At 39.0% G+C, this 26,497-nt stretch overlaps 1 protein-coding gene across 1 annotated transcript in view; it reads right to left on the minus strand.

The window, feature by feature from the left end:
- NR4A3 (nuclear receptor subfamily 4 group A member 3) overlaps window positions 1–26,497 on the minus strand; it is a 123,819-nt gene that overhangs the window by 21,338 nt on the left and 75,984 nt on the right. The window contains exons 4-7 of the mRNA XM_082259932.1: window positions 22,424–22,553; window positions 20,614–20,786; window positions 7,357–7,559; window positions 717–895 (exon numbers count right to left, since the gene is read on the minus strand). Of these exons, the coding sequence (XP_082116058.1) occupies window positions 717–895; window positions 7,357–7,559; window positions 20,614–20,786; window positions 22,424–22,553 (685 nt within the window). The remainder of the gene's footprint in view (window positions 1–716; window positions 896–7,356; window positions 7,560–20,613; window positions 20,787–22,423; window positions 22,554–26,497) is intronic.

Consider the following 26,497-nt stretch of genomic DNA (forward strand, 5'->3'; position numbering starts at 1 on the left):
GTGAATATGATCAGTGATCATGATCATACATGCTAAAATGATAAAAAAAAATACTTTAAAGGGTAAAAAAGTACAAAAAATTTATTTTGGACCATTTTTTTTTCTATTTGTGTCTAATTTGTTATGTTTTTGTTTTTTAGACAATAGGAAAAAACAAAATAGTCCATATAGCATTTACAAAAAATGTAAACAGACTGTATGCCTTTTTTGAAATGTTTCTAATATTTTTTCTGTGTTTTACTGTTGTGTGTTAAAAAAGAAAAAGGTGAAATGAAATGGTATACTTTCTATTTAACATTTTCAAGATGCTGTTTTGACAACTTTTTTTTTTAACAGCTATTGTCTAAAACACCTGACAACAAATTACACCCAATGAAAAAAGCAAACGAAAAAAAAAAAAAAAACTTCAAACATACACAAAAGACATTCAAGAACCAATCAAAGTTCTTGAAAGCCTTAAAATCAACCTTAAATTATCATCATTTTACCCATCCCTAATGACTTCAATGCGTTTTACCTAAATAACCAACATTTTAGCAAAGTGAATTGACCACTTTCATTCATCCTTTGTGGCAACATAATCAACTCTTACAGGTAATTAGTACAAAAATTAAAAATGTAAAAAAAAAGAAAGAAATAGAGGTTTTGGGCTCAATTAAAGGGCTGTCTAACTCTCTTACATTTGCCACATATTTTTGCCTATGTTGTTTGCCTACCAGAAAGAAGACACACCGCAGACAGGCAGGCTATCATTGAGACATCAAGGTTAAGGCTCTGTAAATGTAATGAAAAGTTTCTAATTGAATCCAGCCATTCACCAAATCCACGAAGGCACTGAAGTCTGTGTAGCACTAGTCCGTTACAAAACACAAATTCATCTGCAGTGACATTAGACCTGCATGGGAAAAAATATGAATAAATATACATTTTTAAAAAATATATACTTTCTACCGTTAAAATGTTCATTAAGAGGTCTATTAATAAAAACTAAAGTAAACTGCCCATATATATGTTGGACTTGCCCAAAGTGTCAACTGTATTTATTACATTTTTTTGTAGAGACTAAGGGGCAAATGACACTTTTGCACTTCAGTAATGTGTGCATTAACACACATGTTACTACAATAATGCACGCACGGCACTCCAATGCACTACGGCAATGCAGTTCCTTTACCCATGCATCGAAGTGCATCATGACACACAATAATGCACTACTATGCATAGTGGTGTACCACATCGGAAAAAATGCTGTAGGTATGGTTCATTCTTATCTGTTAGCAGCCTATTAAAAATAAATGGGCTTCCTTAACACAATGCGCATTAATGCGTGACAAAACACACATTAATGCAATGCATAAGAATGGCAAAGTCTGAAAAAGCTAAAACCTGACCGGTTGCTATGGGAAACAAACCCTAACATTTACAAAATACAAATGGATCTTTACATTTGGATAATTAACAAAAGTTTTAAGCTGGATTCAAACCTATGTGTTTTTTTTTCCCCTGATGCATTTTTAATTGAAATCATGGAAGGATATCAAAATGCATGCCAACAACATACATTGACTTATGGTAATTATGAATTTCCAATATGCACTGCAATGCACTTTGAATTGAATGTTAACACAAATCATAATACACATCAAAACGCATTGATGCACGTTATGTTGTGTTTATGTGCACCATGACTAATCGACGTACTTCATGAAATGCGTTGGCACCCATCCAAGCGCATGTGTTGCAATGTATTTTGGTGCTTTCCATTGAAATGCAAAGATGTAAATCCAGTCTTAATATAATTCAGTATCTTTGTAAGCACCTGGGATCTTTTCAAGCAGAGTGGAACAAGCAATATTTTAAAAATAATATGTTTTCATTATTGGTAAATCTTCTGTCCAAAGCATTGTTAAACTGTATATTATAAAACCAGTAGGATATATCCACTAACCTTGACTAGCAATAGTACCTCTAGGCTTTTTGGCCCTATTCTGTTTTTAAGTAGCACAACTCATGCCGTTTGGTGCATGAAAAGGCATTTCAAATACAAATCACATTCTTATCCTAAGTGCTAGTTCACACCAGATGCAGTCCAGTGTGTTTTATTTCTGCATGAAAAATGCATGCACCGTTTTTTTCCAATGGCTCTAGATCACGGGTTGACCGGAGCAGTTAGTTTCAGTCTTTTTCCCATGCAGAAAAAAAAAGTAGAACATGCTGCATTTCTTCTGCACAGAACTGTACTGGAACATAGCAAAATATTTATAAAATGCACTGGAAATTGCATGTGGCGTGAACTGTAAGCAAAAACTCATCCTGTGTTCCAGAGTGCATTTTTGTGGTGTGAACTGGCCCTAAAGCCAGCCATAGATGGGATTCGATCCATCTATGGGCAGGCTGGTTGTAAGTTCAACCACTGTGATCCTTCTGTCAGCATTGCAGTTACCCTCTGCTGACATACACAGTGGTACTCACCACTCTCATACACTTCACCCTGCATATTCTATATAGGCTCGCAGTTTTATTTATGTCTTCTCCATCCAAATGCTCTCTCCTTTCTATCTCCAGCCCAGCTTGTGCTGGTCACACATTCCATTCGTCTCAGTGATTCTTCATCAGTCCCTGCTTCCTGCCCAATACCACACATCCCATTGCCCTGTCACCAGTAATCATCTTAAAGATCTCACACATTCAGAAAACTCTGCTTTGATTAATTTATAAATTAATTGATTAATTATTAGGGCTCGTTTTCCTTTTTTAATATATATATATATTTATATTTTTACATAGATGTATTTCCTTTCTTGCTTTCTACTATGTCTTGCTACATATTCCCATGCATATCTTAACTCAGCTTCAACATGTATTCCTTAAATTTGTGTGAAATAGCTTTTAGAATCTAAAAAAACATATTCCACACCGCTCTCTTCACCATAGCTAATTTTTTTTGGATCCTCCACCCTCATACAAACACACATATAATCAAATTATGAAACATTTGCTAAAAATGTGGGACAATATCAAATATTCCCGCAAACCCATATCTGCCTACTACCCAACAGAGTTATATTACTGCCTTGAAGATTACACCATTACCAAAACTATTACACCCTTTTAGGTTGCTCCCGCTACATATCCCCATGCATATCTTATGTCAGATTTAGTATGCATTTCTTAAATTTGCGTGGAATGGCTTTAGAACTTCACAAAACATATTCTTTGAATCTTTCCACGCCTCTTTCATCACCATTGATAATCTTCTCTGGACCCTTCCCCCTTATGCAGACACATATACACTATATTATAAAGTATTGGGACGCCTGCCTTTACACGCATGTGAACTTTAATGGAATCTCATCCTTAGTCCGTAGGGTTCAATATGGAGTTGTCCCACCCTTTGCAGCTATAACAGCTTTACCTCTCCTGGGAAGGCTGTCCACAGGAGTGTGTCTATGGGAATGTTTGATCATTCTTCCAGAAGCACATTTGTGAGGTCAGGCACTGATTTTGGACAAGAAGGCCTGGCTTGCAGTCTTCGCTCGAATTCATCCGAAAGGTGTTCTATTGGGTTGAGGTCAGGACCTTGCTTTGTGCACTGGTGTGCAGTCATGTTGGAACAGGAAGGGGCCATCCCCAAACTGTTCCCAAAAAGTTGGGAGAATGTCAAAAAATGTCTTGGTATGCTAACGCCTTAAGAGATCCCTTCACTGGAACTAAGGGGCCAAGCCCAACCCCTGAAAAACAACCCCATGCCATAACCCCCCCTCCACCAAATGATTTGGACCAGTGCACAAAGGTTCATAAAGACATGGATGAGCGAGTTTGGGGTGGAGGCACTTGACTCGCCTACACAGAGTCCTGACCATGTCATCAAAATTATCCAAAATAAACCTTCTCATCAAAATCTTATGCTCTCTACAACTTAAAAACTCCTCAACTCTCATAAACACTCCAACTCTCATAGACTCCCCACTATCTATGACATCCTTGGAACATGTTTGATTGGAAGATTCCACCACACTCAAAGTTGAAACCCTATCTCCTCCCAATATGTTTGCCAATGACATAAAGCGACTGGAATGCACCTTAAAGAAAATGACTGGTCCCAAATACGAGACACTACAGCACACAGTTTCAAGGCCAACAACTATTTGCTAATGAGATGGTACATCGTCCCTCTTTAACTGCCTAAAGGAGACAATTTTCTACCAGTTTTAGGGGCTGATGGACTGGACAGGCGGGGCCAATGGAACGTTCCTACATATATAGAGGAACTGCCCAAAGACATAGGACAAGTGTGCACCAATAGATTTATACTGTATTGTACAATCCCAAAGGTCCACTTGAGGTTCTGCCCAACCTAAAGTTGGCTTTTACTCCATCTCCTGATTCCTATTATCTTCACTGCTGTCAAACAAACTCTAAGCATGATGGTTGGCAGAGCCAACTGTTGTGCAAGTTAAAGTGGATTTCCAGGCTAAAACTAAAGCAAGTTATACATGTTCAGTTTTGTTTTGTTATTCAACCAGTGGTCTATTGTATTCTGACAGGGGGATTCCAGGGATTCCCCCCCCCCCCCGTTCAAAATACACTGATCATCGCTGCATCCATTGGCTAAAATCGCTGAATGAATGCTGGTGTTCCAGCCTGACCATTAAACAGAAGCAGTACACGCTGGCTGAAAGTCAGCTGGTTCAGCAAGATTTTTGGTCCATGCATACTTTGCTTTACTAAGCCTAAAACTTCTAACCACTTCCCCCCAGACCTATGATAACTACCATGTAGAAGGAAGATATATATACTTACCTATTCCCAGGGTGCTCTGGTCCACTCACATGATTAACTCCCAGCAGCCAGCTTTAGGGGAGAGGAAGGACAACAGACAGTAAGATTATGGGTAATGTCACTGCCCAGGCATTCCATCCAATGTCAATGCTTTTTCCTCTCCCCTATTAATATAAGTATTAGAAGGGGTGGGAGCTACATTAACTACTTGCCGACCAGTCATGTTGACTGTACTGCGGCAAAGTGGTTCATTATCGTCTGGCGACGTAGACCTACGTCACCAGACATTCCCCTCTCTCGGCGGCGCGCTCCCGCTGTATTCAGTTACAGCGGGAGTCGGGCCAGGGGAGGAGCGGCGGTGATCACCGCCGCTCTTCCCCAATCTTCGGGGAATCGAGTGTGGAGATCCGCCCGCTTGTGTAAACAAAGCGGGCAGATCTCCTAAGTGACAGGCAGGGTCAGATCACAGGATTCAGCATAGCTGAACCTGCGATCTGTCCCTGTGTCACTCAGTCACCTCCCCCCACACACGTCAGTAAGCACCAGGCATACAATAACCCCTCCCTCTCCAATAAAATTAACCCCTTCCCTGCCAGTGTAATTTTTACAGTAACAGTGCATATTTATAGCACTGAGTACTGTAGTAATGTCACTGGTACCCCCAAAAGTGTCAAAAATTTCAGTCAAGGGTCCGATCTGTCCGCCGCAATGTCGCAGTCCCGCAAAAAAAATCGCAGATCGCCCCCATTACTCGTTAAAAAAAAACCACCAGAAATGACAGAAATCTTTCCCTTAGTTAGTAAACGCAATAACTTTTGCGCAAACCAATCAAAATACGCTTATTGCGATTTTTTTTTTACCAAAAATATGTAGCAGAAAACAAATTGGCCAAAAATGATAAAAAAATTTAGATTTTTAAATTTTTTTGGGGGGGAATTTCATATAAAAAAATGTGAAAAATATTGTTATTTTTTCAAAATTTTCGCTCTTTTTTTGTTTATAGCGCAAAAAGTAAATATCGCAAAGGTGATCAAATACCACCAAAAGAAAGCTCTGTTTGTGGGAAAAAAAAGGACGTAAATTTCGTTTGGGTATGGCGTTGCATGACTGTGCAATTGTCAGTTAAAATTGCACAGTGCCGAATCGCAAAAAGTGGCCTGGACGTAAGACAGCAAAATCCTCCGGTGGTAAAGTGGTTAAGCTTGGTATGCTCTAGGCTGGAATTCCACTTTAAACCAAAAAAATTGTGTGGTATCTTATCGATGAAACACTGGCTTACTTTATTCAATACATTTTAGAAGACATGGTTGCCATGGACTCAAAACTACCTCTCCAAATACAGTACTTTAATACATCTTTAATTACCTTGTTGCTGGGTCATGCCAGTGACCTGAGTGGGGAAAAAAGCAGCACATGTTCAGTCATCACCCTCTACTTTTAATCCTCCCCTGACTTACTTTTACTACTTCTATCTCCACTTTCTCTAATTGCATCCAGCCCTCTACAATATTTTTTTCTGGCCTGTGTCAACTGTCCATCTGTCCATGAAAATACCCTGGCTGTCAGGCAGTGGATGCACCAGTTTATTTATTGTAATACAGAGTCTGGCATATTTGCTGACAGCCAGCCATAATCATTTTTCAGTACAAAATACCTCCCTCTGTTGTGGTTAATTGCTAGGACTGCCAGCCTGCCCCCAGCATTTACAGGAGACCTGGATTTCTTTGTTCCAAACTTTCTCCGCCTCCAGCTTCTGCCCTGCTGCACTTGAAAGGTAAAAAGAAACTCTGCTGGCCACACATGAGTATAAGGGGGTCTCTGCTGGGAACACATTGGTGTAAGGAGGAATTCTACTGGCACACATGAATGCAAGAAGGAACTCTGCTGGGCATTCCTGAATGTAAGAGTGGACTCTTATGGGCACTCCTGGATGTAAAACTGATTTTTTTTCCGCCTGCAAATATCTGTAAAATATACAATGTGCTCCTTCTACTCAAAAGTTTGGAGACTCCTGGATTGAAGCACCCTATTCAGAAGCCATCATGAGCTTTACTCAGATTGCGGATGGCTAGAACAGCACCTATAGGTATATGAGATTCTAAAATATATATATATATATATATATATATATATATATATATATAAATATATATATATTTACAATTACCTCATTAATTTAGCACACTTGCAGTGCTTCCCATCTTTCCCAGAGATGTTCTTCACTCCAGTGAATTTCACTCCATATTATCCACCATACTTTTTACGTTACAAAGTTCTGAGTTTCTGGGAAATGTTTACTTGATTTAAACTCATGTATCAATATTTACCAATAATAAAAAACATTTAAATGCTGATGCCACGTGCAGATACATGTTGTCACCTTTAAATTACTTTAATAAAACCTTATTGCAATCAAAATGAAAATCAGTTTTTATACTTCCAATTTTTCAAAAAAGAGATAAACTAACGAAACAGGGTTCAGTCTGTCATGTGGCCTTTCAGAAATTAAGGGTCTGTTCCTGTTAGAACAAATTCTGTAGAAATTTAAAAAATGTAAACATAAAGCAGGATTACCTGATTGAAAGCCTTAATAGAAAAAGTTCTAGAAATGCCATTTCTATCAGTAATGTCTGATCATCCGGTGAAAGATCACCAAATCCAGGAATTTTTTCTGCCCATTTTTTAGAGATATCAATGGAGATAGTAAGAAGATTGTAGAACTGTTGAATACATTCTATATCTGTGCTGGCAGCCGCCTGGTCAGTATCAGCAGAGTACTGTGGATTTGAACAAAGAAATAAAAAAAAATATTTGTGGAAATAATATTGAATACCTTTTTTTTTTTTTAGGAATATTTTCTATTATTTTTATCATGTAAATAGGAAAATGTCCCCAAAAACTAGATGTATCACAAAATTTGTAACACAATGCACTGCAACACACTATGGTGCATGGTCATGCATTGTGGCATTGCCTTAGTGAGTTGGGGTGCCATTAAAAATGAACAGTAAATGCAATGTAGGTATTGTGCATTGCTGTACATTACCTTGATGCAAAGATATACTCTAAATTGGACCTTCATACAGAAAGCACATTTACAAAAATGCAGCACATTTACAAAAATGAATAATTTGAATATATTACATTATATTACATAATAAATATGTAATTATTGTCTGGATAGATATGTTGCTGTAATGAATGTAGGAAGTACTACAAAGTAAAGTCATTTTTTTTTTTTTACAGTTTTGAATGGAAGAAGGAATAGTAAACAATGCTGTCCAGTGTCCCATTGGGAAGATTTATTTTTACTTCCTGTACCAGAAACAAAACAGGAAGTTAGTGGAAATCTCTTCGAAGTGGGGAAATCCTCTTTCAGACATCTGTCATAGGAACAGATGTCCCCATTGGAACATTTCCTCTCACCTCCAGTTTCTGTGACAATTTTACATTTCTCATCACTTCACAGAAGCTGGATCTCCCCAGAAACAAAGACAGCATTAAAAACCTGAAAAGAGATGATAAATAAAAATCATAACATTTGGAATTTATAGTTCAAAAAGTTTATTTAAAAAAACAACAAACCAGTATGTTTCAGCCACCAAGCTCAGTCACCGTCTTCAGGGCTAAAATAAATAAAATTAAAATAAACTATAGCCCTGAAGAAGGGGACATCATTTGGCCTGCATATCATATTATTTTAATGAATAAAACTTTTTGGACTCTAGATTCTAAGGTGTGGTGCTTTTAGCCATCCTTCCAGGAAGTGATCATTCACCTTACTATTTGTATAAATACATGCATGAATTATTTGCACAAAGCAAACATGTTCTTAGTGGTATATACTGTTAATGATTGTTACTTTTTCAAATAATTTAAAGCTAATGTTTCGTGAATCAAAAAAAAAAAAAACAAAACAGCATCATCAATGAAAAGTGTTCTGTGTCTGGGTGGCTGCAGTTAGATTGAAATCTTCAGTCTTCTGTCCCCTGAAACCCTTGCAACTGTGATCCTCTGGTGCTGCAGTGGTTAATATGAGAGGCTGCCCCTGTGATAGGTACTCACCAAAAGTGCCGACTATTCATGCCCCGTGTTCTATTCATAGAAGCCGTACTATTGGTTCCCACAGTGAAAAACACTATATGAATGGAGGAGGCAGATCTTTCATTTATCCCCCCTTCCTCCAATTATAAAGCACTTGTGACTAATGCCTATTACAAGTGTAGCTGCTAAATTACCCACTTGCCAACCAGCCGCCATACTTATACTGTGGCAGGTCGGCTCTGTCCCGCCAAACGACGTACCTGTACGTCGCTTCGTGAGACAGCTAGTGTAGGCGTGCACATGCCGATTGGCCACAGGGGGAGCCACTCAGCGTGTCCAGCGGCCATGATGTCAGCCGGGCACTGCGATTGCTCCCCGTGGAGACAGAACGGTGGTCTGCTGATGTATATACACTTATTGGGATTTTTTTATACCAAAAATATGTGGCAGAATACATATTGGCCTAAAATGATGAAAAAATTTGATTTTTACATTTTTTTTATTGGGAATGTTTTATAGCAGAAAGCAAAAAATATTGTTTTTTTTTTGTCAGAATTGTCTTTTTATGTTTTATAGCGCAAAAAATAAAACTCACATAGGTGATCAAATACCACCAAAAGAAAGCTCCATTTGTGGGAGAAAAAAGGACATCAATGTATTTGGGTACAGCGTCGCACGACTGCGCAATTGTCAGTTAAAGTAACGCAGTGCCATATAGCAAAAAAATGGCCTGGTTATTCCAGTCCAGAAGTGGCTAAACCCCCATTGCCCAAACACCAAAGGATCGAAGCTACAAGGTACCCAAGAGCAAAGGACTGAAGATTTTAACCTAGCACAGGGGCCACCAGCACACAGGACACTTTTCATTCATTGTAAGTTTTGTCCCTGATGAGGTTTTTTTTATTTATTTTTTTTATATTTAACTAGACCAGCTTTAACATCAATTTTCACAGTATGAGTTAGGCTAAGTTCACACTGCTACAATACAATTTTGATCCAACTTTCACTGCTATTATGTAGTGCTACTTGGGTGCAACTTTGATAAGTTTTGTATATTTTATTTGCCCAAAATCGAATTGGAATCACACCAAAGTAGTACAGGAACCTTTTACAAAATCGCTCCATGCTGAGTCGAATTGATGGCAATGGACACCATCGAAAACTATGTGATTATCCCTTATCCTGCATGATTCAAGTTCAATCTGAAATTGCACTAGTGTGAACCAGGCCTTAGAGGGTACAACATCCCTGTTCATAGTGCATTTAGCAGTGAATCCTCTCCATCAGTAAAAAAAAACTTCTAACTGCAGGGAACTGATATGTAAATTGTAACCTTAATTTTGCAAATACCAATGCTATTTCTAATTAAAAAATGAACAGCAAATGTACATTACTTGATGCTTTACAATTTTTCTAATTCATTTTTTTCTGGATGTCATTAAAAAAAAATGCTTATTTTTGTCATCCATTCACAAACCATTTTTTTTAACAAGCAAGTGAAGCTTTAGCCTCTTTTCACATGTCCTCCATAGATGATATACAGTGGCAGAAAATAGGATCTATATTAATTGCAAGGTATTGCATTTTCAAACAATACAAAATAGAACATAACCATTTAAAAGATGGATAACATGAGCAATCGTGAGATGTAATGACCTGTCTAGACAACTTATGTATCCAAAGAAAGTGAACTCAGGTTATGTGTAAATGGAGTGCGACATTCAAAACAGTTAGAAAAAAAAAATGTCACAAAATTTGAAACATAGTAATACAAACAGTAAAGGTGAGTAGTGACATATTCTAAATATCAGGGGTAATAAACCCTAACTCATAAGGGAGAATAATGAAAAACCTAACTTAAGATAATTGAAATGCCTCCAAAAGGAGTTTTGGTATATAGCTTTTGCGGGAGAAATCGGCTGCAACTGTAATGACCCATCTATCTTGGTCCATGTTGGAACCAATGACAGACTATATGGAAGGTGGAGGCTCCTTAAGAATCAATTTAAAGGACTAGGCTGCAAGTTGAAGGGAAGAACCTTCAAGGTGATATCCGCTGAAATATTGCCTGTGTCACGCACAACACAGGAAAGACGGAGAGATTAGAGAGCTGAATGCATGGCTAAAGACCTGGTGTAAGAAGGAGGGATTTGGGTTTCTAGAGCACTGGGCTGACTTTTCATTGGGGTGCAACCTATATGCTAAAGATGGTTTGCACCTAAATGTAAGGGAGTCTTCTGTGCTAGGGGAGAGGTTTATGGGAAGGCTGGAGGAGTATTTGAACTAGGATTGAGGGGGGAGGGTAAATTATATTATAATGGGGCAGACAGGTCAGACAGGGGTGAGTCCCTATTGGTGGGTGGAATGGTGAAAGATAGGGGAAGGGATATGGCAGATAAGAAGGTCCCCATGCCACAAATAACCATTGGAAATTTTACTATTTGTACCGAAATAAAAATAAGCAAAATACCTGTGCAAAATGGGACAATGAATTAAAGTGTTTGTTCATCAATGCCAGCAGTCTGCCAAGCAAAATAGGTAAGTTGGAAGCTTTGGTGCACAAAGAGAACTATGATTTAATTAGTATTGCTGAATCTTGGCTTCATTCTTCACATGACTGGGCTATTAATATTCCTGCCTTAGATCTCTTTCAGAAAGACAGGGTAAAATGGAGGGGTGGTGGTTTCTGTCTCTATGTGAGCAATGATCTCAAAGTGAGTGTGAATAAGAACCTAGTTGATGGAGAGTGTGATGGGGCTGAAGCATTATGAGTGGACTGCACATGGGTTGTGTACTACAAAGGTATTATTGGAATTTGTTTATAGGCCACCCAATGTTAATAAGGAGGTGGAGACTAAGCTCCTTGCACAGAGAGAAATGGCTGGGAGGGTGATAATAATGGGGGATTTTAACTACCCAGAAATTGACTGGAGCAATGGCACTGCAGGAACAGTTAAAGGACAACAATTTATAAACCAATTACAAGACAATTTTATGGTCCAGTTCATAGATGCCCCAACTAGCAATTATGCTCTGCTGGACCTGGTAACCTCAAACCATGCAGAACTTATTACTAATGTTCATATAAAAGAACATCTGGATAGTAGTGACCATGATTTCTTTTAATATTAGCTGTAAGCAATAACAACATACTGGAAAGATAAAACACTTAAAGTAGTTGTAAAGCCACTATATTATATTCATACCATCCAATCGGTTAAATAACGATATGTGTCTCAGCGTCTGTGCTATATAAAAACTATGCCAATTTCTACCTTATTTCAGAGCTCCTCCAGGAGGTCAAGTGACTGCTCAGCCCTCTCCCAGGTTGACAACTACAGCGAGAGGGGCCAAGAACACCTGCTGACGTCAGCCGGGAGGAGCGGTGAGATCCGGGAGACGCTCTGAAATAAGGTAGAAATCGGCATAGTTTTTATATATCACATACCCTTGGACACATATCGTTATTTAACAGATGGGATGGTATAAATATATAATACTGTAGTTAAAATATCAGCAGGAAGGGAAGGGGAGGGGAATAGAGTGGAACTGTCACAATCACTGAGCTGACAGGCAGGCAGGGGGGAGGAGGACAGAGGAGAGCACAAGCACTGAGCTGACAGGCAGGCGGGAGGAGGAGGACAGAGGAGAGCTGCGGATGACGGAGGCGCGTAAACTGACCACGGTGTCAGGGCTTGATAAACCGTGGTCAGTTTACAGTTGGGAGGGCAGAACCAGGCAGGATCATCCAGGTATTTTAGGTTATACAGGGGGCCAAGTTACTCAGCACAAGCACTGTGTTGCATAACATGCTTTAAGGGAACCCGGATCATTTTATTTTTTTAAGGTTACAAACGCTTTAACTTTAGGAGAGCTAATTTTCTGAGGATGAGGACTGCTCTCCAAGTTTTAGACTGCAGGGAACAGTGGCATTCATGAACACAGAACAGAAATGGGAATTCTTCAAAAACACTGTATGTGAACACACTGCAAAATATATTCCCATGGGCAATATGTTTAAAAAGGTTACAATAAAACCTATATGGCTCACAGTCAAAGTTAGAAAAGCTATAAATAATAATAAAAGAGCTTTTAAAAAATATAAAAATTAAGGAACACTATTATTGTTTAAATGTTACAAAGAATATAACAGAATATGTAAAATGGAAATCAAAGCCGCAAAAATACAAAACGAATGACAGACTGCAAAAGATAGTGGGACAAACCCCGTAAAAATTCTTCAAATATATTAATAGTAAAAAGGTCAGTTCTGAGCATGTTGGCCCTTTACAAAATAATCTAGAGTGGGTGAATGGGAATAAAGAGATTACCTTCTTCAGCTCTGTGTATACAAAGGAACATGGGGGAGCACATGGCCATAATGGGGATGGTATTGACACAGCCCCAAATGATCAACAATGGCTCAAAATTGATATGGTCCAGAAATATTCAGACAGCATAAAGGTGGATAAAGTACCTGGACCGGATGGCATCCACCCACGAACCCTTAAAGAATTGAGCTCTGTCATTTCAAAGCCATTGTTTCTAATTTTTAGGGACTCTTTCAAAACTGGAAAAGTACCACTGGATTGGCGTAGGTCCATGTGGTGGCTATATTTAAAAAGGGATCAAAGTCTTTACCAAGTAACTATAGACCTGTTAGTTTAACTTCTATAGCTGGGAAGATACTGGAAATTTTAAGAAAAGGCCACATAGAGGATTCCTTCTCCGGCTCGCCGATCGCATGGGCGGGCCAGTAGAAACACCGGGGGGGGGGGTGAGCTGTCCCCTCCCACCGCCTGTAAGAAAGATCAAGTGGCTGAACAGCTTTTACTGTTTTTGTTTATTGGTTGAGCCAGATGGACTTGTGTCTTTTTTCAACCTGACTTACTATGTAGTTATGATTGTTCTTATGGTGCAGGGAATTGCTGGCTGAAAGAAATGATATCTGAATGATGCCTGTAGCTGCAGGCATCATTCAGATATCCCCACTTAAAGCCCTCAACGTCATATGACGTCCAGTGGTAAGGAAGTGGTTAAAAGAAGTACATGGTGAATTCTGAGCAATATCTAAAAGAATTCCACACAGTCCACGTAATACCGTAAGCATCTGATCTGTCATTTTACTGGAGACCATCTGTTCCATGTGACTTAGGAAATCCATCTGACAGACCCAGTTAACCAGAGGGGGTGCGCGGTTTACGCCAGTTTCTGAATATAACAGTACATGCTGCGGTTGAAAAGTGCCGGAATAAGCCTTTTTTATTCTGCTTATAGGACCCAGGCATCAAAGGTTTTAGCGTAATCAGGGGATCATTAGGAATCCAATCTCTGACCAGTTTATGATACAATTGAAGGATTTTGTTCCTAAATTTAGCGATTAAGGGGCAGGTCCCCCATAAAAGTATCATAGTACCTGGGGCATTCATGCATCTCCAGCAGATGTTTGGTATAGAGACATCAATGGTATGCAGGACCGAAGGGCATTGATACTGTCTGGATAAATGTTATAACTACGCTCCTGAGCTCTGGTGGATTGTGAGTAAACACTAGTATCTAATCCCAGTCTATGTTGTCCTCAGTAACAGCAAGGTCCTCTTGCCATTTAGAGAAAAAGTGGATTTGAAGTAAGGATTTAAAGTCCGTATGAGGACGGAAAAGGGCCTCTCATAGCGTTCGAACATATTGACGGAGCTGCGAGTATTCAAGCCAAGCAGTCGAAGGAGGCTGGAAAAAGTATGAAGGAATAAACTGGTTTTTCTACAGTAATTCGCTATAAAATGTGATCTAATTCTCATCCAAGTAACAACAAACACTTAAGCTGATAACACACAAACAATTCTAATTTCCCGTGTCTTTATTTAACAAACCCATTAAACATTTACAGTGCTGGAGGAAAAGTAAATGAACCCTTGTAGTTAACTTCTGGTTGAACCTCGTTTGGCAGCATTGACTTCAGGCAAGTGCTTTTGGTAGTTCTGGATTAGGGAAAATTTTTGACCATTCCTCTTTACAAAACTGCTTCAGTAGGATGTCTGGTGTAAAAAGCTCTCTTGAGGTCATTCCACAGCATCTCCTAAGGTCTCGGCTCTGTCTGGGCCACCCCAAAGGGGGGATTTTCTTTTTCTAAAGCCAGTATGTGATGGATTTCCCTTGATGCTTAGGGTCATGGTCCTGCTGAATCACCCAACTTCTACAAAGCTTCAGCTGGTGGACAGCAACCCTGACATTATCCTGTAGAATATTTTAGTAAACTTGGGAATTAATTTCCCCTCGATGATGGCAGGTGGTCCAGGCCCTGAGCCAAGGATGTAAGCCCAGCACATGATGTTAGCTCCACCATAATGTTGGGTCAATGTTTTGATGTTGGTTAGCTGTGCCATTTTTGTGTCATACAAAGTCCTGAGTATTCTTCTCAAACAATTCAACTTTTGTTACTTCAGTCCACAAAATTTTTTCCCAGCAGTATTGCGGTTTGCCAAGGTGCTCTTTGGAAAACGTCAGGCATGCAGGAATGTTTTTTTTTGGAGAGCAGCGGCTGCTATGTGGTTTTCTGTCATGGACACCCTACCTGTTCAAAGACTTATGTATGGTAGACTAATGAACAGGTATGTTTGCCAGTTCCAGTGATGTCCTCTAGCCTTTAGCTGTTACTAGTGGGTTCTTCTTTACCTCATTGATGATTCTGTGTTTTGCCTTGGGAGACTGTATGACTTCTAGAAAGAGTAGCCACAGTACTAAACTGTCTCCAGACAATTTGTCTGTCGACTGATGGATGTCTAAACACTTTGAGATTGTTTCATATCCCTTTCCAGGCTTATGCAGCTCAACTACTGTTGATCATATGTCTTTGCGAGGCATGGTTCACATCAGTTGCTTATTGCCAAAGAACTCTCACACTACAACCCAAACAATGTTTTACAAAAAAGTTTGTGCACATAGCAAGTGTGCAGAAAAAATTGTCAGCAGCCAGCCAGCACTGACACGTGTTCCCAGAATGACTAAAAAATAATTTGATAAAGCGCACGTTGCTGTAAACATATATCGATATAAAAAATGCTAAACAAAAACAACCAAAAAATATTCTGCATGCTGAAGAATAAATGTGACTAATCCTTTGGATTCTTTGGGAAAATCACATGTGTATGTGACTAAACGCATAAGGGTGGAGCAGGTGACATAATCAAACAAATACCGAAAGTGAGCAGACACCTGGCTGAGCGGTACTGTTCACACTCCGAGATGTTCTTAAGAGGATATATACATGCTTTTAACCGCAATCTACTGAAATAGTGCGCAAGCTCAAGTGAGTGTATTTTTATTGATTTTATTAAAGGAAAGGCTTACACAGAAAGCGCTATAATTCCTATGTGCTTGATTTTGAACTGAGTCTGGTGGATCTTTATTTGGTGGAATTTGGAGCTTGTACTTGTTTAAAGGAAACGTGGTGTTTAATTGTCATGCAAGGCAGAAAAGAGAAAAAGAGGAGTCAGAGAATAAGGAGACAGTGTGGTTATGACTCCTTAAAGTGGTTGTAAACCACTTTGTTATCTTCCTAGAATCCCCTATGTTCAATTAAGCCAGGGATCCTCAAACTACGACCCTCCAGCTGTTACGGAACTACACATCCCATGAGGCATTGTAAAACTCTGACATTCACAGATATGACTAGGCATGATGGGAACTGTAGTTCCTGAACAACTGGAGGGCCATAGTTTGAAGACCCCTGCATTAAGCCTAGTCCTAGTGTATGTTCCATATAGAAAATATGCGGCTTTATACTTAATTTCAGAGCGCCACTCAAGTGACCACCCGCTGACATCAGCCAGGATGAGGGGAGGAGAGGAAGAGAGCGGCAGGTGTTCACGTGAGCTCCGAGTGGCACTCTAAAATAAGGTATAAAGCTACATATTTTTTATATAGAACATACACTGGGGCACATAACTTAATGAAACATAGGCGATTCTAGGAAGATAAAGTTATTTTGGCAGCAGGAGGGGAGGGGCGGGGGCTGGGAGCAGATTGGAAAAAACTAGCTGACAGGCAGGGAGGGAGGAGTAGAGAGGAGAGATAGCGAGATGACGGAGGCATGTAAACTGACCACGGTAATCATGGTTCAGCAGTCATAACATTTTGATGTGTTATTGATAAGGGCAGTTTTTAATTCAGCTTTTTATGAAGAGCATCTTAAAAGGTTTGAGTGTCTTTTATCAATCAAATTAGCGCTAAACCACACCTCCAAACTAATTTCTTTATTTGGAGTCAAGGTGTGCAATCTACTGACCCCAATTCGCTTTTGTTGAAGTAATTAGTCTATAGGTTCCCTTCCTTTTTCCTCCAGCATTGTGAATGTTGAATGGGTGTGTTCAATAAAGACACAAGAAATTACATTTGTTTGTGTGTTATCAGCTTAAAGTGATTGTAAAGCTTGAAGTGTTGCTAAACCGAGATCCTGCATTCATTATACCTGGTCTCCCACAGTACACAGAACATGGAATGCAATTATTTTAGTAAACTTTTCTTATCAGCTGTATATAGAAATTAGAGAAATCTTGTGACTAGAATCAGTGAGTGCTGATAGGTTGTAGAAGGAGTTTTCATTTCTCCCACGATTGTCCTATCAGGCTTCAAGACCCTTAATTCTCTGTCTGAACATGTCTGGACCGTTACGATTGGCCCTGTGCTGATCACATGTACCCTCTCAAGAAAAAAAAAATCATCCATGAATCAAGACGTAACATCCCACCCACAGTGTTCTTTTTTAGTTACTGGGCATGGAGGAGGAGGGAGGGACTGGGCTGTCATTTAGGATTTGTATACACACTCAAATGTGTGATGTTAATACCATGTGCCCTAAATAGCTCAGCTAAAACCAGGAAGTGTTCTATTCAGCAATAGAGACCAAACTGAGCATGTGCAGCTGAACTACATCTACTGTGCTTATCTGGACTTTTCCAGAGTGAACTTGCAGGAGCGGGAGAATCTGTGCATACAGGATCACACAGCCGTTTTACACAATGCAGAGGATGAATCACTTAAGTTACACAGTGAGTATACCAAGCATGCTATTCTGCATCTATAGACAGATTTTACTGTTGTAGGTTTAGTAACACGACATGTTTAAATAACAAACATGGCATACTTTCATGAACTGTGCAATTGTTTTGTACGAATCGACCTTGAAGCCCTCTTCTGGGGTCCCGTGCCAGTGCTGTCAGCTCCACCTTCCTTCTGTCTGCCCTCTCATTGCTTTGGGGGCAGATGTGCAGGCTTGGTCCTGAGCTGGCCTATGTGCGTCCACAGACACACATAGCGCAGCTCGTCCCTGCCCCCACTCCCTACTCACAGGATTTGACTGACAGCAGCAGGACCCAATGGCTCCTGATGCTGCCAAATCCTCTATGAGAGAAGAGAGAGAGAGAGGAGAAAAGCTGCTGCAGACAGGCACAATGCTGGATTGAGAGGTAAGTGTTTAAAAGGGGTTAGGGATAGCAACTATTGAAAGTTTTTTTGTCTTAATGCAGAGAATGCATTAAGATTAAAAGCCCTCTTTTACTTTCATAAACATTTTAAACATAATGGGGGAGATTTAGTAAAACTGGAGCACTCAGAATATAGTTCAGCTGTGCATGAATCACTTCTAGCTTCAGCTTGTTCAATTAAGCTTGGACAATAAAACCTGGAAGCTGATTGCTTTCTATGCACCAGAGTTTTCACTCTCTCAGATTTAGTAAATGCACCCCCCCCACACACACACACACACACACACACACGCTATGTTGTCTTATGTGACTTAGACGATGATCAGATCACATTTAAATGGCAAATTACTGCAGAAAACCAACTAATTCATAGGGGGTTCACATACTTTTTCTTGCAACAGTCACATTCTGTTGTAAACAGTTTTTTATTTATAGAGATCAGAAGGTCAGTTGCAATTCACATATAGAACTCAATGACCTATCTCCCAAGTTTTTGTCAGACAAAGCTAACTGAGAGGCAGTCTGCTACAGCTGTGCTATCTCTTTAGATAGCTCATAGGCCTCTAGGAATACTTTGTCATGTATTAGGTGTTTATTTGTAAAACAAAGAATGTATGCATAAAGTTTAAAAAGGGATTTACATATTTTAAACATGTGTAAAATTTTATTAAATTGACTCAAAGGGAATTACAAAAAAACTCCCCTTGCAGTGGGCTCCCCACTGCTCGTTAAATCTTAGAGGATGAGGAATAAGGTGTAACCAGATCCCTCGGACATACAGTATTCTATAAGGCATTGCAGGCCACGGTAGCACAAATACTGTACATCATCAATTATAATGCAGGGCCAATAGGGCAATAACCCAATACAGTATACTTTTCCTAGGAAGAGGTAGATTTAATAGATTTACGAATCCTTTTTCCTGGCTCCACTTTTGGTCACTGCCCCTTCTTGCCTTAAGTTTATTAGTGATAAAACAGTTCTTGTTATTTTATTCAAAGGCATTTTACACGTTAAATGTTTTTTTGTTGTTTTGACTAAGTATTAGTGTAGTTATAAACCCTGTGCTGTATCTTTGCCTTACCTTGTAATGATGGACTCACATTGTAGCGTCATGGCTGATCAATTCCCCTATTTCCATGCAGTAAACCACTTATAGCGGGAGAATCAACTTCTTTTTCTTGGTCACATGCATGCCTAGTCTTTTATATGCGTTGCATCAGAAATTTATGCTAATTTTAAATAACAAACTCATCTCTTTCAGCATTGTAAACTCTGTTATTTGCTTTCACCTGCACTAGCACTAGAAAAAGAGAACCAAGGATTGTGGGATATATAGTTTCTTCATAGGAAGTGAAAATTCTTAGACTACGGACAGAGGTCATGCATTAACTTGTGCAGTGCCATGCCTTACTTCTTCAAACAAACTGAAAGAGCTAGCACAGTAATGTGACAATTTACTGCCCTACAGACTCTGCGTACAAGTCAACAAATGATACCATAAAACTACGTGATCAATGAAAACACAAAATGCAAGTAGGAAGGTTTAAGGCTGGGTTCACACATATGGGTGCCGAAATCGCAATGCGATTTAGGCATGTGTTTCTTTGTCAATACCATTCCGGTTTCTGTGCGATCTAAGTATGGGTGCGATTCTTCCGTCACTCTCTCTCTCTCTCCACAACTGCCTCCCATTGACTTTAATACAAAAACACCTCCCATTGACATTAATGCAAAAATGCCTTACATTCACTACAATGCAAAAATGCCTGTCAACACTGTGAACACTTATCTCCGTATGCCACTATACGCTATCACTTGCGAGCCTGAAACGCACTGCTCTAAACTCGCACAGGACCCTTTTCCTAACTGCACTTAAAACACAATGCATGTGGATCGCATCTGTAAGAACCACCTCAAATGGAACACATAATATCTAGCCTCTCATGTGAATCTGTGCATTTGAAATCGCATCCAGAATCGCATATGTGTGAACCAGGGCTTACTGTTCCTGTTTCAAATAGCTATTGATGACTGTAACATCTCTGTGCTCCAGTCCCAGCTCCTGCTACTCAAGTTTACTGCATGGGGTTAACTTGACACCTGAATTATTGAGGTGGATTGTTTTTTCTTATGGATTTCTGTTGGCTGTGTAAAGGGCAAATCTCAAACTTACTGGGTGAGTCCTCTTTTAGGGACATTGTACTATAAGGTTCGTTGGTGGAAGGAACTGATGCAAATGATTTAAAATGCTCTGCAAAACAATTGCTAGGGCTATAAAGAAAAACAAAACACTTAAACATACTGTAGAGTAGTCAAGATCCCTGGGTGAAGAGTCTTCTACTGCCTGAATCAAAGCCTCCAACATACTGTTTGAAGGAGATGGTAAACTCCTTTGAGATGATTCGTGATGAGAAGGGCTTTTTGGTTTAGATGGAAGTCTTCCTCTTCTTCCTTTCAGACTGTCTGTTCTTACAACTAGTTAAATGAATAAGATATACCATGTTCAAATATATTTTCTGCAATGGATATAACTAAGGCAAGTAAATTTCGGTAGCAACACTATTCCCCTTATGTACTTTTACTACAGTTTTAGATACAGTGAGGCTGATTTACTATTGTTCACTCAATAAATCAATTGAAGATTCACTTTAATTATCCAATCATTTAAAAGGCAAATTTCTATTTTATTTATTTTATCTGCACATAATTTGGCATTAAGAGTGAACACAGCTACCATTTATTGGATGAAGATTCTCAAATCCTTTAGTAAATCAACCTCATTGTGTCATTTATGTGATAGCACAAGTTCTTCTGAATTCAGTGGAGAGTGCAGTGCCGCATTAAATTCGACTAAAGTGTATGGAAAAGCAAGGTTTATGAACTGACCCATACAGAAAAAAATGCCCATGGGACTTTAGAAGAGATACGCCATAAAAACACTTCAGTATAAAAAATTATTCAATTTTTATTCGTAACGTATAAATATTAACAAACATACATATTGATGTACAAATTGATAAAATTATTTCTGATCAGTCAAAATCAAAAATAAACTGAAAAAGTCAATGCTGTTTCACGAAACGCGTTGGGATGTATACTGTTGCTTGATCACCTCTGCTCACTCCATTTTATGGATTTGTACATTAACATGTATGTTTTTTTTAAATATTTATATGTTATGAATACAAATTGTTTGTCTTTTTAATATTGACTTAGCAATATTGAACAAGTAATGAAGTATAAAGCATTTAAGTTATTGTACTGAAATGCCTTTTTTAGAGAAAAGAAATTAGACTCATGTAGTATCATCAAATTCAATCATGTTAAAGCCACTAGCATAAACACAGATTTTTTGTAGATATTTTATTTTTACCAAGAGTTTATTCTGTAACTCCTACAGGGTTTCAAATTCTTCTCAGCCAGTCTTGTGATCTAGTTTTCCTGCAAAGCAGCACAGCCAGGTATCTGACTGCCTTGCAGAGTACACTGCAATTTAGCAATAAAGTCTGGTCCAGGACACACACCAGTGTATGGACAGTGAAAGAGCAGCAGCACTATGTTTATTGTTAACTAATAGTAGAATAAGGGTTGGTTCACATGTGTGCAGTGCGTTTTTATTCAGTTTTACACAAGTTTTTAGCAGGGGGATCATTGAGCTCTATTAGAATACATGTTTTGATAAAAGCGCATGAAAGATGCAGCATGCAGGACGTTTAAGTGTTTTCATCAAAATGCGCATTCTAATACAGTTCAAAAGTAGCGTAATTAAAAATGCACATAAAAACACATTGCACACATGTGAACCAGCCCTAACACAGCCCACGCTGAACTCTAGTGCTGTCCGTCCTGGAAGCTAATATCAAGACAAATGTAGAAGCTTAGGCTGGATCTATGTAAAATTATTTAATGGCTTTTAATGAATGCAGAATAGAATGACTTCCTAGAGGTCACCTCTAACAAATCATTAGTAGGAACTACCAAAAATTATATTTTATGATCTCACTTCAATTCAAGTTTTAAAGTAGGAGAAGGAGACCTGTAGTTAAAATAAATATCATTTCAAGTTTTTTTTTGCTAATAAGCTTATAAAAAAAACAAATAAAATATTTTACCTTCTTTAACCATACCAACACTGAGGCATTTTTGAAATCTGCAGTACTGGCAGCGGTTTCTTCTTCTTTTGTCGACTGGACAAGTTTTGTTTGCCAGACATACATATTTTGCATTTTTCTGCACTGTTCTCTAAAAATATATAGAAGAGAATACTTTTAGTTGGTGGAAAAACAAAAGAAGATGATGGAACAGGGCATGTCATTTATCACTGCATAAACAAAATGCAATTTGCATTATTAGGTGAAATAGATCTTCTTAATGCAATAGCCTGCAGCAAAATTCTATGCATCAGAGCTGATTGTGTCTATTGTAATAATCAAGATGACTTTAAAAACATTCAGACACATTTAAATGGTACAATACAGATGTACTTTGTATGAAATTGCTACTCAAGTAATTATAAATTTAAGGATTCTCATTTACAAACATTTTTCTTTTTTTAATTTGTGTAAATATGATTTCTCAATGTCAAAAGTGATGCTCTATAGGAAGTACAATAAATATATATTTTCTAAATATTTTTATTTCCATAATCATTATATGCATAGTTCCCAACTGTCCCTGATTTCAAGGGACTGTCCCTGATTTGGAACAAGGCCCCTCTTTCCTCCTCATTTTTCCCTTATGTTGGTCTGATCTATATAGTTGTATATAAACTGCAATTTTTATCTTTCAAAAAGTGTTTCCCAGAGCTAAACCTTTCATCCATTTTCTAATTTGCTGCATTTCTAAATTTCAAAAGCCAGTATAACAGAATAGTAGTGGTAAAAAGAAAACCACTTGTGGGTTTAACTAATCTTTTTTTTGTATAATTCTCCTTTAAGGGGGCGTGGCAGGGGTGTGTGTCCTATGCCTACATACTTTTGCTAATAGGTGTCCCTCATCCCCATCTCAGAAAGTTGGGAGGGATGTTATATGGCATAATTTGCAAATACATTATCAAAACCTGAATAAAAATGTAAAAAAGAAGAACCGGGTTGAAAGCAAAACATAATTTATATATATATATGTATATATGTGTATATATTTATATATATATATGTGTTTATATATTTATGTACACTACCGTTCAAAAGTTTGGGGTCACTTAGAAATGTCTTAATTTTTGAAAGAAAAGCACTGTTTTTTTCAATAAAGATAGCATTAAATGAATCAGAAATACAGTCTAGACATTGGTAATGTGGTGAATGACTATTCTAGCTGGAAACAGCTGATTTTTATAGAATATCTACATAGGTGTACAGAGGCCCAATTCCAGCAACCATCACTCCTGTGTTCTAATGGTACATTGTGTTAGCTAATCGTGTTAAAAGGCTAATTAATGATTATGAAACCCTTGTGCAATTATGTTAGCACAGCTTAAAACTGTTGTGCTGATTAGAGAAGCTTTAAAACTGGCCTTCCTTTGAGCTAGTTGAGTATCTGGAGCATCAGCATTTGTGGGTTCGATTATACTCTCAAAATGGCCAGAATAAGAGAACTTTTTTCTGAAAATTGACAGTCTATTCTTGTTCTGAGAAATGAAGGCTATTCCATGCGAGAAATTGACAAGACACTGAAGATTTCCTACAATGGTGTGTGCTACTCCCTTCAGAGAACAGCACAAATGGGCTCTAACCAGAATAGAAAGAGAAGTGGGAGGCCCCCGATGAACAACTAAGCAAGAGGTCAGGTACATTAATCAATTTATCTAATTTGAGAAATAGACATCTTACAGGTCCTCAACTGGCAGCTTCATTAAATGGTAACCGCAAAACGCCAGTCTCAATGTCCAAAGTGAAGAGGCGACTCCAGGATGCTGGCCTTCTAGGCAGAGTGGAAAAAAAGCCATGTCTAAGACTGGCCAATAAAAGGAAAAGATTTAGATGGGCAAAAGAACACAGACATTGGACAGAGGAAGATTGGAAAAAAGTGTTATGGACAGACGAATCTAAGTTTGAGGTGTTTGGATTACACAGAAGAACATTTGTGAGAAGCAGAACAAGTGAACAGATGCTAGAGGAGTGCCTGACACCATCTGTCAAGCATGGTGGAGGAAATGTGATGGTCTGGGGCTGCTTTGGTGCTGGTAAAGTGGGAGATTTGTAAAAGGTAAAAGAGATTTTGAATAAGGAAGGCTATCACTCCATTTTGCAACCCCATGCCATACCCTGTGGACAGCGCTTAATTGGAGCCAGTTGCCTCCTACAACAGGACAATGACTCAAAGCACACCTCCAAACAATGCAAGAACTATTTAGGGAAGAAGCAGTCAGCTGGTTTTCTGTCTGTAATGGAGTGAACAGCGGGTGACCCCAAACTTTTGAATGGTAGTGTGTATACATACTATATATATACAGTGGGTACAGAAAGTATTCAGACCCCCTTAAATTTCTCACTCTTTGTTATATTGCAGCCATTTGCTAAAATCATTTAAGTTCATTCTTCTTCCTCATGAATGTACACATAGCACCCCATACTGACAGAAAAACACAGAATTGTTGACATTGTTGCAGATTTATTAAAAAAGAAAAACTGAAATATCACATGGTCCTAAGTATTCAGACCCTTTGCTGTGACACTCATATATTTAACTCAGGTGCTTTCCATTTCTTCTGATCATCCTTGAGATGGTTCTACACCTTCATTTGAGTCCAGCTGTGTTTGATTATACTGATTGGACTTGATTAGGAAAGCCACACACCTGTCTATATAAGACCTTCCAGATCACAATGCATGTCAGAGCAAATGAGAATCATGAGGTCAAAGGAACTGCCTGAAGAGCTCAGAGACAGAATTGTGGCAAGGCACAGATCTGGCCAAGGTTACAAAAAGATTTCTGCTGCACTTAAGGTTCCTAAGAGCACAGTGGCCTCCATAATCCTCAAATGGAAGACGTTTGGGACGACCAGAACCCTTCCTAGAGCTGGCCGTCCGGCCAAACTGAGCTATCGGGGGAGAAGAGCCTTGGTGAGAGAGGTAAAGAAGAACCCAAAGATCACTGTGGCTGAGCTCCAGAGATGCAGTCAGGAGATGGGAGAAAGTTGTAGAAAGTCAACCATCACTGCAGCCCTCCACCAGTCGGGGCTTTATGGCAGAGTGGCCCGACGGAAGCCTCTCCTCAGTGTAAGACACATGAAAGCCCGCATGGAGTTTGCTAAAAAAACACCTGAAGGACTCCAAGATGGTGAGAAATAAGATTCTCTGGTCTGATGAGACCAAAATAGAACTTTTTGGCCTTAATTCTAAGCGGTATGTGTGGAGAAAACCAGGCACTGCTCATCACCTGTCCAATACAGTCCCAACAGTGAAGCATGGTGGTGGCAGCATCATGCTGTGGGGGTGTTTTTCAGCTGCAGGGACAGGACGACTGGTTGCAATCGAGGGAAAGATGAATGTGGCCAAGTACAGGGATATCCTGGACAAAAACCTTCTCCAGAGTGCTCTGGACCTCAGACTGGGCCGAAGGTTTACCTTCCAACAAGACAATGACCCTAAGCACACAGCTAAAATAACGAAGGAGTGGCTTCACAACAACTCCGTGACTGTTCTTGAATGGCCCAGCCAAAGCCCTGACTTAAACCCAATTGAGCATCTCTGGAGAGACCTAAAAATGGCTGTCCACCAACGTTTACCATCCAACCTGACAGAACTGGAGAGGATCTGCAAGGAGGAATGGCAGAGGATCCCCAAATCCAGGTGTGAAAGACTTGTTGCATCTTTCCCAAAAAGACTCCTGGCTGTATTAGATCAAAAGGGGGCTTCTACCAAATACTGAGCAAAGGGTCTGAATACTTAGGACCATGTGATATTTCAGTTTTTCTTTTTTAATAAATCTGCAACAATGTCAACAATTCTGTGTTTTTCTGTCAGTATGGAGTGCTATGTGTACATTCATGAGGAAGAAGAATGAACTTAAATGATTTTAGCAAATGGCTGCAATATAACAAAGAGTGAAAAATTTAAGGGTGAAAAAACTGAATACTTTCCGTACCCACTGTATGTATATATATATATATATATATATATAGTAAGGGAAAAAGGTATTTGATCCCTTGATGATTTTGTACGTTTGCCCACTGACAAACAAATTAT

This window comes from Pelophylax lessonae (genome assembly GCF_965119305.1).
Source record: "Pelophylax lessonae genome assembly, chromosome: 5".
Classification (NCBI taxonomy): Eukaryota; Metazoa; Chordata; class Amphibia; order Anura; family Ranidae; genus Pelophylax; species Pelophylax lessonae.